We start from the raw sequence: 13,542 nt of genomic DNA on the forward strand, positions 1-13,542 counted from the left end.
CCGGCTAATAACTGATTTATGAGTTCTTAAGGGTCTTAAAGCTTTTGTAATGTCAGGAAACGCCCACATAAGTGGGGCATTAATGATGTATATTTATGGGAAATGTTTAGGAAATATTGAAGCCCGTTTTCTAAGCTTTTTTTAATAACAAAATCTTTAATTGAAATCCCTGAAAAAAGCCAAATCTCAGCTAAATTCCATTACAGCTGCATATTTTGTTGCCAAGCCAAAGTAGTCTTATTTCCTTAATGATTTCCACCTCCGATTACCTAATGGATTCCGGCACTAGGCATTGCCTTAGGCATTGTGCAACATTCACCTGGTCGAGCGTGGGTGTCCCTGCACCAACCCACATAAATCTATGGAAAAACCATTACGAGACAGCAATTAAATCCCAGACAAAAGCCGGCAAAAAGACAATTCAATAATCCCAAAAAAAAAAAAGGCAAGGAAAACCCCCTGGAAGAACTTGTTTTGCAGCCAATGTGGGCGAGAGATCGAATCTCTGGGCCAAAACCAAATAAAGAGTTCAAGTTGAAAGAATTAAGGCAATTTTTGCCAAAGCGCTGATAATCTGTAATTAGCGGCTGCTATAATTTGTGGCAATTATTTAAGCCCAGGTGCTGAAACTGCAACTGAAACCGAAACTCTGCCATCTGTAATTAACGCTAAGCGTTTGCATAATTAAGCATACGCCCTGTGCTCCCAATACGTGACGCGATCGAAAGCCCAGGCGTTATTAACTCGATCTAATGACCATTTGGACTCCAACTTGACTGCCGTTCAGCAGAGTGGACTCTAAACAAATTAGGACTGCCAACTAAGATAATCATACACAGCTAGCACTTGAGTCAAAGACAAGCCAAAGACACATTCTTGGCAGATATGGAATCAATTGAACAATTTGTCGGCCTTTCAAGGTCGAGCAGGTGCAGCATCAAGGTTATTATTAACTAATATACCAGAGCTTTGTGTGATTTAGTTTGATTTAATTGGAGTTTCGAGAGGGGTGAACTTGTGACTAAATCCATTGTCTTGGCGATAAGGAAGGTATGGCAAGGTAATGGCAAGTTTTTATGTGGAACAAGGAAATATTATAGAAAAATAAAAGGTTGTGTTTAAGTAAGAAAATAATAAATAATTAAATAAAATAAATAATAAATTATAAATGAATAGGAAAGATTTTTTTAAAGGAAAACGAAATTGTTAAAAAAGTAAATAGTATTTTAAGACAAAGTTCGAAATAAGTCAAATAAATAAAATATTTTTTAAAATTTAAAGGAAATTTAAAAACAAAGTTTTTTTAATTAATTAAAATCTTTAAGCAATTAATAAAGTCTTTAAAATATTTTATAAGCAAAATATAAATATTCTTAAAGGAAATTTGGGAATAAAACAAGAAGGGACCGCAACAAAAATTTTTATGTCCAGTTTATTGTATTTTTCTAAAATGTTAAATACCAGTAGCAACATTGCGTATACGTAATATTTTGTGAATTTGCTTTAAATGTATTTTTAATTAATGAATTTTACTTATTTACCAACTTTATTATTATTATTATTGAAAAAGAAGATTTTATTAAATAATTTTTTAATAATTTCGTGACACTTTCTGCACTCCAAACTTCACCATAATATTAAAAAAACACTCCACATAATTCGTTTATTTATAATATTATTTTAAAAATATTATTTCATAATTTTCAACAACATTTTCCCCATTTTCCGCTTTCCAAACAATAAAAACCCTTCATAAAATTCGTATAAAAAACGCTGTTTGAGTTTATTTATAACGCTTTCGTCAATCTTTACATTGTTTTGCAGAGAGTTACTAGATTACAATGGGATATTTACAGGCTGGCAGGGACATACATCCTCAGACGATATGCCCGTGTGATAGTGATAGATCAGAGAGATATATAGTATATAGCAGAGATAGATCTAGGATAGAGACAGGATAGATAGAGATAGAGAGAGTGGAAGGCATTTGAAGAATAGTTCTCAAATAATAAAATGAACATGCTGTCGTTTGTTGGTTGTGGTTTTTCTTTTCTTTTCGCTTGTTGCAGTTGTTGTAATTGCTGTTGGACTTGTATTTGTTGTTGTTGTTGCTGAGTGCGTTGGGATCTTGTCCAGAGGATATGACATGGACAGGGGACCCAAGATCAGGATCGTGTTCGTATCAGGGGGGTGGGCGTGGGGACTAAGAGCTCGGTGTGCTTAACAAATAAGTGTACAGAGAGTGAGAGAGATGTGGCTGTGGGGACTTATCCGGAGTCGTGGAGCGGCTGGCCAGCCACTCCATTTGGCATCAGTTGGGATCTGGACTTGGCCCGCTTACAGGGTTCCCGGGGCGGGGGCCACATTCACGGACGTGGCCGAGTTGATGTGTCCGGCCAGGGGAGCGGTGTGGATGGCACCACGAGTCTTGGCCACATAGACACCCTCATGTCCATGAGCGCCGGCAGCGAGTCCGGGTCCCTGGGCCAGACCAATTCCGGGAATGGCGGCACCATGGCCCCAGCCGGGTCCGGTCAGACCCCAGGGAGCAGAGCTGGCATGGACGGCAACGGCAGCTGGGGCGCCCCAGAGGCCATTGTTCCAGGCGCCATTCCAGGCACCGTTCCAGGCACCATTCCAGGCTCCATTCCACAGACCAGGTGCGCCATGGGCCACCGGGCTGACATAGGACACTCCGGGCGAGATCTGGGCCCACGAGGCCTGAGCTCCGACCAGGGCGCACACGAACATGACTACGGCAACGGCGAACTGTGTGTGGGGGGGAGAGGAAGACAAGGATTAGTTGGGGGAATCCCCTTTGGGTCCTTTGGGGTTTCACTATCCTCACCTTCATGTTGGCTTTGGGGTTGGGTTTTGAAGCTGGGTTGAGTTGAAAAGGAGAAGTGTTGAATACTCAGCGAACGAGTTGATTCTGATTTCGACTACCAAATTGTGGCAACTTTTATACGAAAAGCGCAGCGCGGACTTTGCTTGGATTTTCCGAAACCAAAACCGAAACCCAAACAGAAACAGAAACCTGCCTTCCAAAAGAGAGGCGAATGGCGGCGAGAGAGGCTCTGGCGCTACGCCGACGCCCAAGTCCAAGTCTTGGCCAGAATGGGTGCACTGCGCCAGGTTTGTGGCCTTTCACTGCCCAGCTGCTGCTGCTGCGGCTGCTGCTGCTGCTCGAAGATCTACTCTACGCCTGGGGGTGATGCTTTCCGCTTCCAGTACAGCCCAGCCACACCCCTCGCTCCCACGATCAAGGGGGCGGCGGGCGTTGATAGTTGCGCAAATTACCACAGTCGAACTTCTACTAGTCGGATGCCAATAATAAATACCAATAATATGTACAAGTTATAAGCAATCTGTTAACAAGAAATGCGAAATCCATAAGGTATGTGATTTATGGGCATTCATTTATAAAGGCAGTTAGGTTACATAGATTTTAAATTGGAATAAAGTCTAGGATAATCTTTCTACCTTTTAGATTATTACCTATTTATTTAATAAATAGAACAAGAAAGAAAGCTAACTTTGGCCAGTCAAAGTTTGTAACAATTAAAATATATCATAACTTAGCCAAAAATGCATTAATTTCGATTCGGAAAGCAGTTTTGTGTTAGTTTTTATTAATTTAAAAAAACTGCATACCAAATTTAAAATTTTAAGGAATCAAAATTTTTGGCCATTTTTGCTCATTTTAATGATGTAACCCCTTATCAAATTTTGCAAAAATGGCCAAAAAATCGATTTCTTCCGGACATGTCTAGAAAGATTCGCATGTTAATGCTGATCAAGAATATATATGGGTTATGGGGTCGGAAATGATTCCTTGACTTAGAAAAATATTATTTTGTATTATAAAATCTGATTTTTTATATTAAAAAACTTCTTGATTTTTTTTTAAATTAAAAATATCATAACTCGGCCAAAAGAGCATTAATTTTAAATCGAAAATCTGTTCTGTGCAAGATTTTCTACAGTTAATAAATCTGCATACTTCATTTAAAAATTTTGAAAATTCAATTTTTTTTATCAAAATCAAAAATTTTATACAATTTTTCAAAAATGACCAAAAAATCGATTTCTTCCTGACATGTCTAGAATGATTCCCCTGTTGATGCTGATCAAGAATATATATACTTTATAGGGTCGGAAACGTCTCCTTCACTGCGTTGCAAACTTCTGACTGAAATTATAATACCCTGCAAGGGTATAATAAGAGTTAATAAAAAAAACGTCTTAAACCTGTTCAGTACTATTATTAAAAGGTCTTTCTATTATTTAGATTTTGTATTAATTATATTTCTTAATCTATAATAATATTTAAAAATACGAAACTAATTAATAATTTTTAAGAAAAATCCATCTTAATGAAGCCCCATTGTAGAGTCAAGAATTTACAGCCGAGGGTGAAACACGGACACACATAAACATAAACATAGATATTTCAGAGCCAGACACAATCGGCTTGGTCCAATCAGGGGCCTGGAAATTGCCACAAACACCAAATTATATTGATAAAGAGCACAAACACATTTAAAGAGTCATAAGCATGTGGCCGGTGTTGGCCCAAAGCATTCAATTTGCCATGGCACACCACCGACTTTAAGTCACTGGCCGGGGCTTTGGATTAGCTTTCAGAATTCTTTGGGGCAATTATATATATATCGTTTATTCGTATATTCTCTGGGCATGAGTGCTGGCTGGCTGTACGTTGCAGCTTTGGGGGCACACGAAATGGAATTTCAGTGGAGCCCAGGTAACGTCGCGTGCCTACACTGCAATTACAGGTGCCTGGGCCCAAGGCTTGACTTGGCTAGAACTTTTTGCCACTGCAATGACTTAATCAATGCAATAAAATGAATTACCTTTTAAATGCCTAATGGCCAGTGAAGCGTCACAAATCCTTCTGTAATCGCTGGTGGTTTTAATTGTGAAAGGAAGAGAGTGTTTAGCTTATAAGGAAATTGATTTTAAGAATGGTGAGTATGTTTTTAATAATATATTAATAAAATAAACATTTTAAACCATATAAAAATATCTTATTCACGCTTGAATACATTCATCAAACACTTTTCTTTGACTAAAAACAAAGCAAGCGAAATTTAATGACGTCAGCAAGGTCGTCCATTTCCTTTGTGTTTGCTCAAATTCCCCAAATTCTTTTGAAATTCTTTCGAAATTCTCAACTTTTTCGCAGTGTTTTTAAATAAACAATTAGCCTGTGCAATTTTGCCTTGTTTTTCCCCATTGCGGCTGCCCTCTGCCTGCCCCCTGGCACCGCCAGAAATAGGAAATCGCATTGAAAATTGTGGCAGGGCAACGCCCAAGAATAAATATAATCAAAGGCTGTCAGAGAGCGCATTGGCAAACAATAAAAATGCAAAATAGCATTGCAAAAAACGAATTGAATTGGTCCACATTTCCATGTTTGGGCCAATAGCGGGCTCAACTTGAAATTTGAAGTGGAAATTGTCGTCATGCAGACACGTTTTTCCGCTTTTCCGCGCGAGGGTCAGAGTGTCAAATTAATCGTGTGGACTTGGACACTCTCGGGAAAACCATTTAGAAGACAGCTGCAGCTTACAAAAAATACGATATTCGTATGCGGACCATTAATCATGGCCAATATTTATGATTATGCATAGGGTCTGGTCAAAGGAATGTCATACTTGGACTCTCGAACTCGTCTAACTGGCGCAATTAGACCAACTGTGCGAAAAAACAAGAGCACGAAGGCCCTTCACCTAGGCTCCATTAGAGCTTCATTAACACAAAAACCTGCCAGCGCCTAAAATATGAATTATGCATTATGCATTATGCCCAATACCGATCGATGGCGAAATATATCCAGCGTTTTATTGCCAACTTTTCAGATTTCTCATTACGATGACCGGGCCAGAGAGCACTAGACAATGCAGGCCAATATATATTTCGTTTTTTCAGGGCGTGTTCTTTTTGCCTATTTTTACTTTAATTCCAACCATTGTTTTACGCTATCAAGTGGGCGGTCGCTGCTCCAGTAATAATCTTGTCGGTTTGGTAATGATCGGTCAGTTTATCGCCCCGAAAATCAAGTAATTGGTGCAGTTTTTATTTTTTATTTTCGACCACTTTTCAAAGCAATTATGCAAATTTTTCTAAACACATTTTTGCATGGCAATATATCAAGCACACCAAATGGCAAAGCTGGCTTGTACATGCTAAGTTTAAGAGCGCTTTAAAGTTTTATTTAAAAATATATTTTGGTATATTTAAAAATATGGGGAGTTTAATTTTTGTATAGAAATAACAGCGGGAATTTTCAGTAATATTTTCCTATATTTCTTTCCATTATTAAAACCTTTCTTTAACACTCATCATTAAATTATCGTGTAGAGCCTTCCTTTGTTAAAAACGTCAAACATTTGGCAAACTTTACAACTCTAGTTTTGTGATAACTTTCTACGACAACGACTTGTCATCCTGAAATTGTGCTAAAAAAGAAATCCAACGAAATTATTATTTCTGTATTTTATTTTCACTAACAAAGATGAGTCAATTAGTGGCCAAGGTTCAGGCTCTGGCCAATAGTGAGTGTTGAACTCCTAAAAAATAGAACCAGAAAAATACAGAAGCAATGTACTACATATTTTCCCATTTTCCCTAGAAATGGTGGTGGCTGCTCGTCCCCAGTTGGCCGAGTTCTGGCGCTATGCCAAAGTGGAGCTATCTCCACCGCTGCCTGCCGACTTCCAAAAGCTGAAGAAGACCGCCGGGGAAACCGCCTCTGCAAAGGATGTAAAGGCTCGGCTGGGCAAGTTTAGTATTGGCCAGGTGACCGTCAGCGAGGCTTGGCTTAATATTCTGGTCACCGTGGAGGTGATTACCTGGTTCTACATGGGCGAGGTCATTGGACGTCGTCATTTTGTGGGCTACAAGGTCTAGGAGAAGAGAAGAAAGGAGTTCCTGGTCTTTTTGTGTTAAATGTAAATGCTTTGTTTTGCATAAATATGTTTTTTGTGACCAGGTCATCTCTGAAATAAATGCATTAAATGAACTTAAGCGGGAAGTTGAATCTCTAAAGAAAGAGAAGAGAGTACTTGTAGTTCTAAAAACAAACCAAATTCCTCCTTCATTGTCTACAATTATTTACATAAATATATGCTTTATGTGGCCAGGTGCTCTGAATACAAAATAAACACGAGTCCATAGAGAAACCTCCCACTCTGGTTGTCTATGGCCCCGCCTCGAATTCCGGAGAACCATTGGCCCGGCATGAGCAGCGCAATCAATTCACATCTACGATCTGCGATCTGTGATCCGCGATCTCCGCCTCGCTGGCATTGATCTTGGACAAGAGAACCAGAACTCCGGCTTTGGTGCAGGCGTCCAAGCGGCAAGGCGTTATGTTTCTAAGTTGCCAAGACAGGGGACACGGGCTGCTGCCGGGTCCGGTCAAGTGGCATAAATCAGAGTGACGCCGTGGCAGTTGCACAAGAGCCAAAAAAAAAAAATATAAATAAAAATAAAAACTAAAACAAAAACAATGCAACACGAACGTGGACGTGTGCCCCAAGCTTGCGGCCAAGTTGCAGGTACAGTCAAGATCTCAGTTAGGTAAACTATAATGGAAACTATAATATTAAATAATATTTATAGTTGAAAATATGTATTTTCAAAGTTAAGAAAAAATCTGTAAATATAAAGACACCCCTATACATCACTTTTATTTTTTTAAGGAATTTTTTAAGCTTTAATCTTTATAAAAACTATTAATTCTCTATCATATCTTACCTTCTTGATACATTTTAAACCCCTTTAAAATTTGTTAATTTTCTTGTTTGTTTATTAAATGCTTGCCTGCGGCTTTATTTGTTTGACTGCATATCGAATTTACCGTTTGGCCCAATTTTAATGGCATTTTAATAACACAAAGCCAAGCTGCAAAAGCCTTTGTTGCAATCTCACCGCCCGATTGCATCATGCTTAAGCCAAGCTTATAGTATATAGTTGGTCCTTATCACAGCTCCCAGACGGACAACGCCCACATTTTGGCCCAAAGACCAAAGCGAATTCCGCATTAAAATCGCATAAACAGAACAAAACAAATTATCGAGTGGCGAGGGGGGCAAATCGATCGGGTAAAGAAATCAATGTTGGCCACGTTTAAATTCAATTTGGCGGCCTGCCGATTGTTGCAACTCTCGCAGAGCCAGACTTTTGTGGCAGCCGGCAAGTGGCAGCGCGAATTTGGTAACCAGCATTTCCGCCCACACCGCCAAACACCTCTCTGGCTTACAACTCATTATTTAATTTGCTCTACATACCTACCCTACCCGGCACTACATGTGAAATGGAAAGACTATGGGCACTTGATTTTTTTCGATGGGATTAAAATAAATATTTGAAATAAATATTTTCATGAAATATTTCCATGAAATATGTTCTCTTAATAATTTTTAATATAATTAAATATATAAAAATATATATAATTACCTTTTTAATAGATTTTAAATAGATTTAAGAACAAATAAAATCTCTAAAAATAAACAAAATCCCATTCTTTAATTAAGAGCACCTAAAGTTCGTCTACAAACTCCCCTTTATATTTACTTTTAATTGTTATTCGAATTAATTGAATCAACTCCGCCAAAAGGCAATCACACTTGGACTGTGGCAAGGAATTTCTCGAGTGGGCAGCCTCCAAAAATATAAGAAATCAAATAAAATAAATTAAAAGAAACCCCCGGCTGATGCAATTGCAACCAAATCGAATCGAAAATAAAGTCAATTGGCCACCCGATCGAGAGATATGCGATCTCCTAGATCTGCGGGTAATTAATCCAATTACAATTAGTATGCTAAGCGGCCGACTAATGGTCATTAGAGGCACTGCTCTGCGGCTCTCAAGGCGGTAATTAACCACTTTTGTGGCCGCGCTTGTCACTACACAACTGTCACAACTAACATGGCTAACGGAGAGCTTTTCAGCATGGCCCATTGTGAGGGTTCTTGGCCGGATCTTGGGCTCTATAGACTATAGTGTGTGCTCAAGGCGTTAGCAAGTGGCCAGGTGGAATGCCTGGAATTGTGGGGCACCTTTTCCAGCTGCCACACAAAGCTGAAAGAAAAATAATAAAAAAAATCACAAACAAAAATCTGAACGAGTGTGTGCGCTTAACAAGTTTGTAGTTTGTTTGCCGCTCATGCAATCCCAGAGATACTTGTCGCTCACTCACTCTCTGCAGGCTGCAGGTTGCAGGTTGCAAAAAAAAAAGATCCGAATTAAAGCCAAACTGAACTATATTTAGGCCAACAGCCAACCAGTTGTGGGTGCGGATAAGAAAGCTGCACGAGGTAGCATTACGAAATCAAAAAGCCAGCTATGGCGTGTGCTTTGAGGAGGTTTTTTATTTTTATTTTGTAACTAAATCCATGCAAATCGATTGTCCAAAAAGTAAACGCCCTGTTCTGATCTCTGGTTGTGAGGAATGAATCACGCAGCGCAGAACCCGTTCGATCCTTCGATGGAACACTGACCTTATTCTATAGCTCATCGCCCACACACGCCAAGTGGTTACGCTAAGACATGATGTAATAAACGTAAGTGCACTTGAAGAAAATTATTTAAGAAATTGTGTTTACATTTCTATATTATTTTATTTTTAGTTTAAAGAAATTTTTAGATATTTTAGATGAATATTTAAATTGTACAATCCAAGAAAGATTTTAAATTGTAGTTTATCTCTATGGTTTTCGGCCATAAACTCTGCGTTTTTAACTTAAATTTAAGATTTTTTGTAACAGTAGTTTCGGTTTTAGCCAATTTTTTGATTATTTTGTATTTTTTATTCCTTATTTTAATTTAAAAAATTGTATAGCCTTTGTTATAAGCATCATTTTTAATCAGAAAACCTTTTCTAAATACTCTCACTTAAAACTGGAAAACCTTTAGCTAAAAACCAGAAGCTGCCTCCAAAAAATATGCGAAATGCGTAAAAAAATAGCAAAAAAAAACAAGGTGGAAACCAAAGCCACCGTAGTGGGCCAAGTTGAGCTTGATTCTGCGTGGCCAGAAACCAGAAATGCGCAATGTGCGTTCAGGCCAAGTGCGTCGAGTCGGCGCATTGAACCCGTTCGGAGCAGGAAGCCGCAAAGTGCGTAAACTTGAACTTGCAGTAGAAGAACTTGGAGTTAAAGTCGTTGGCGTAGCAGCAGGAGGAGGAGGAGGTGGCATGCGTCATGCGTTTCATGGATTTGCGTGCACCCAACGATCGCAAGTGGGCCTCAACTCTGCGAATATAAAGAAAACAAGAAGTGAATGGCGGTGGCTTAGATTTATGGCCAATTGCCATGGGGCTTGGCTGCTGCCGACACGACACCAAACAGTGCCGGCAAAATGTTTAGCTGCTGTTTGTTTAGCTGCCACTTTGCCCCGGCCATTCCCCGGCGCCAATTGACACTTTTATTGAAAGACCCGGCATTTTTTTCGCTTATCATGTCTTGTGGTCAAAATAGATTTTCAATCAAAGATCTTTGGTCATCAAGAGAGCAATATTATTTAAGAATTTTCTTATTCCCCTACTTGCCTTGTTTCTAGTTTAATTTATAAATTCTCTGGACGGGACCCCAAGCCGCGTCTAACGGCAGTCAGAGGCGTCTAGTGGGCGTTAAGGCGGATCTCAGCTGCATTACATTGCATTGGGGGATGTGTGTGTGGGGTGGGGGTCTCATTACTTAACTCCATAGAGATCTAGTTTTATGCCACAAACACACATTTATTTTTCTATTAATACTTTGCAAGTGCGAGTGTGCGGCGATCAAGGCAAACCGCCCCTGCTCCAGATAAGCAGCATTCGCGGCACTCTCGATTTCAGATTTCTGCGACCTGGGCGACCAGTTGCCAAGCTGCCAAGCTGCCAGTTTCCGAGCTGGAGCAACAAAGTTGTCCACAGTCCACAGCTGCCGCCATAAGAGATCTCTCTCTCGGTTTCTGGAAAGGCTTTGTCAACGCCCCTGCCTGGGCCCCAGCCCCCCGGAATTGATTAATTACTTTGGCATCGGTTAATCGGCCATCGATCGAGATTGTTTGCCAGGCTTTTAAACGTTTCTGGTTCAGCAGGGTGGGTCTGGGCTTCTCCTCTAGCCAGGGGTCAAAAGGGTATTTACAATCCTCTATTAATACCTATGTATATCTAGAATCAAAGGGAGTGCCGATGTTTTGTGGTATTATTTATATTAATTGCTTAGAAATTAGCAAACTTATGAGTAAACGAAACAGGTTGCAGGTTTTTGTAATTGTTCAAATTAAAGGTAATTATTAAATACCACTAGAAAAATAGGTATACACTGAAGCAAAGATTTTATGGAAAATTAACTGAATTATGTAAGGAAATTCAATGATTTTCTCTATTGTAATTCACAAGTAGTTTCTAGTTTTCATTTAATTAAATTCCCCTAAATGAGTTCCCCACAACTTCCTCTTATTTTGTTTTAATAACATTTTTTGTTTTTTATTCAAAAAGAAACAAATTTCCAGATGATGACAACAGTAGGTAAGAGGGGGCGGGGCGGATAAATATAAAGACCAGAGAGTATACAGCGGAAATATATATAGACTGGATAGTATTGACTTAGATAGCTGAACAAAGGAGATCCCTAGATCAGGATCTCACCAAACTCAGGAGGGAAAATCCAAAGATTCATGCTTGCGAGTGGTGGTATGGCGGTCAATATCGTTATTCCATTGATGCTTTCCAGGTCTTTACCAGGTGCCTGGTGCTGGCTCCAGGTTCACAGAGGCAGCGGACTGCACATGGCCGGGCAGAGGAGCCACATGGACGGCACCGCGGGTCTTGGCCACATAGCTGGCCTCAGGAGCGGCCACGGCGACCACGGCAGGAGCATGGGCAGCCACCACAGCGGGAGCAGGAGCAGCAATCACGGCAGGGCCAGACTGAATGAGAACGGGACCGGCAGGGGACAGGGCAAGGGGCACAGCAGCAGCAGCAGGCACAGCGGAGGCCTGGATGGCCACCGAACCGGCAACGGCGGGGGCTCCAACCACCACTGCTCCGCCATGGACGGAGGTGAGCAGGGGAACCACAGAACTGTTGACACCCCAGGCGAAAGCGAACAGGACTACGACGACGGCGAACTGTGAATGGAAAATGGTGATGAAGGTTAGTCCTTAAAAATGTAAATATTTTATTTTTGGTTTAAAATTTAGTTTAATTTTTTAAAATATTTTTTTGTTATTTTCCATATTTTTTTATTTTTTTTTTTTTATATAGATTAAGGCTGTTCCACATGTCGTATACTTGATTTTAAAATGTCTCGGTATATCGGTGCGTATACGCAATTTTTCTAAATATACATATTTCCGAAATTTAAGCCTTCTAACACAAAAATGTAGTATAAATATCGCCTTTATGATTATTAAAAATATTTACATAGCATTTTCTATATAGATAATATTGCTAATAATTTTTCTGGCTGATCTAATAATAACTTTCATAGGGTTTCCGTTAAAAAATGATTTTTAATCTTAAAATATATATAAAAAATTATTTAAAATTATTTAAAAATATATTCCAGAGTTGCAGAACCTTTTAAAATCGAAATTCTCACAGTATCTAACCTCTAGCTATTTTTAATATCCACTTTATCATTATCTTCTGACTCCTCCTATGAAGTTTCCTTCTCCAAGTCCAATGTCCCTTTGCTAACTCACCTTCATGTTGGCTTCTGTGATCTCAGCGACGCTTGAAACGTAACTAACTGACATCTGCCCATGGAGGCTGGGCTTTTATAGCTCCGATCCGATTCGATCCAGGTCGGCTTCCGAGATCCATAATTCCATTTAGCATATAAGGCCAGTTGCCGCTGATCAGCCATGTGTGTGGTGGCTCGTATGTTTGCTGCACAAATGCGGAAACTGGCCCAGAGAACAGAGGCTACGTAATAGCCCCTTGACCTTCCCCCCACCGATATCTATATATCTATCGATATCTGTAGACCATAGACCATTGACAACTATTCAAGTGCGCGACAATTAGCCACGGCGGTTGACAAGGCGAAAAACAAGACAGACAGGGCCAGGCATTCGATTCGGCCAGTCCATTCAGTGGTAGCCATGACTTCTATAGTTCATATACAGTATAGAATATAACGTAACACAATGGATAGGCAAATTACAAGAGAACCAGAGTACCACATAGCCAGCACCACGGGCTGTCCATTAAAATTTCATCATCTGCGGAAACGTAATTAAATACACTTCGGTGAGTCTTTGCCCTGAAATTAATGCGAGTGCCGCCAGTTCTTGGCAAGATTGATCCATTTTAGGTCGCCAGTCGACCGTGGCTGGGTTCTAGATAACATTTTTGCATTTGCATATAGCGATAGAGCAGCCAACGGCGATTTGTGGCCAAAGATATGATCTAGATGGAGGTTAAAAGAACTAGAAAATTCATATTATCAAATAAATAATTCATATAAAATATGAAAATTATTATTAAGGAAATTTATAATTACATTAGTTGTTTAAAATAT

General features: G+C 39.7%; 3 protein-coding genes across 3 annotated transcripts; 1 reads left to right on the forward strand and 2 right to left on the reverse strand.

Moving 5' to 3' along the window:
• Positions 1-2,028: 2,028 nt before the first annotated feature.
• LOC108079588 (adult cuticle protein 1) lies at positions 2,029-2,927 on the reverse strand. The gene is made up of 2 exons (XM_017173933.3): positions 2,849-2,927; positions 2,029-2,769 (listed from the first exon to the last, which is right to left on the reverse strand). Exons 1-2 carry the CDS (start codon positions 2,852-2,854, stop codon positions 2,338-2,340), a joined length of 438 nt encoding a protein of 145 aa, XP_017029422.1. The 5' UTR covers positions 2,855-2,927; the 3' UTR covers positions 2,029-2,337.
• Positions 2,928-6,400: 3,473 nt separating this feature from the next.
• On the forward strand, positions 6,401-7,045 carry ATPsynGL (ATP synthase, subunit G-like). The gene is made up of 2 exons (XM_017173935.3): positions 6,401-6,578; positions 6,656-7,045. Exons 1-2 carry the CDS (start codon positions 6,539-6,541, stop codon positions 6,931-6,933), a joined length of 318 nt encoding a protein of 105 aa, XP_017029424.1. The 5' UTR covers positions 6,401-6,538; the 3' UTR covers positions 6,934-7,045.
• Positions 7,046-11,471: 4,426 nt separating this feature from the next.
• Positions 11,472-12,775, reverse strand: LOC108079587 (adult cuticle protein 1). Its single transcript, XM_017173932.3, has 2 exons — positions 12,722-12,775; positions 11,472-12,145 (listed from the first exon to the last, which is right to left on the reverse strand). The coding sequence occupies exons 1-2, from the start codon at positions 12,773-12,775 to the stop codon at positions 11,753-11,755; spliced, it is 447 nt and encodes a 148-aa protein (XP_017029421.1). The 3' UTR covers positions 11,472-11,752.
• Positions 12,776-13,542: the final 767 nt, after the last annotated feature.

Source organism: Drosophila kikkawai, chromosome 2L (genome assembly GCF_030179895.1).
Source record: "Drosophila kikkawai strain 14028-0561.14 chromosome 2L, DkikHiC1v2, whole genome shotgun sequence".
Taxonomy (NCBI): Eukaryota; Metazoa; Arthropoda; class Insecta; order Diptera; family Drosophilidae; genus Drosophila; species Drosophila kikkawai.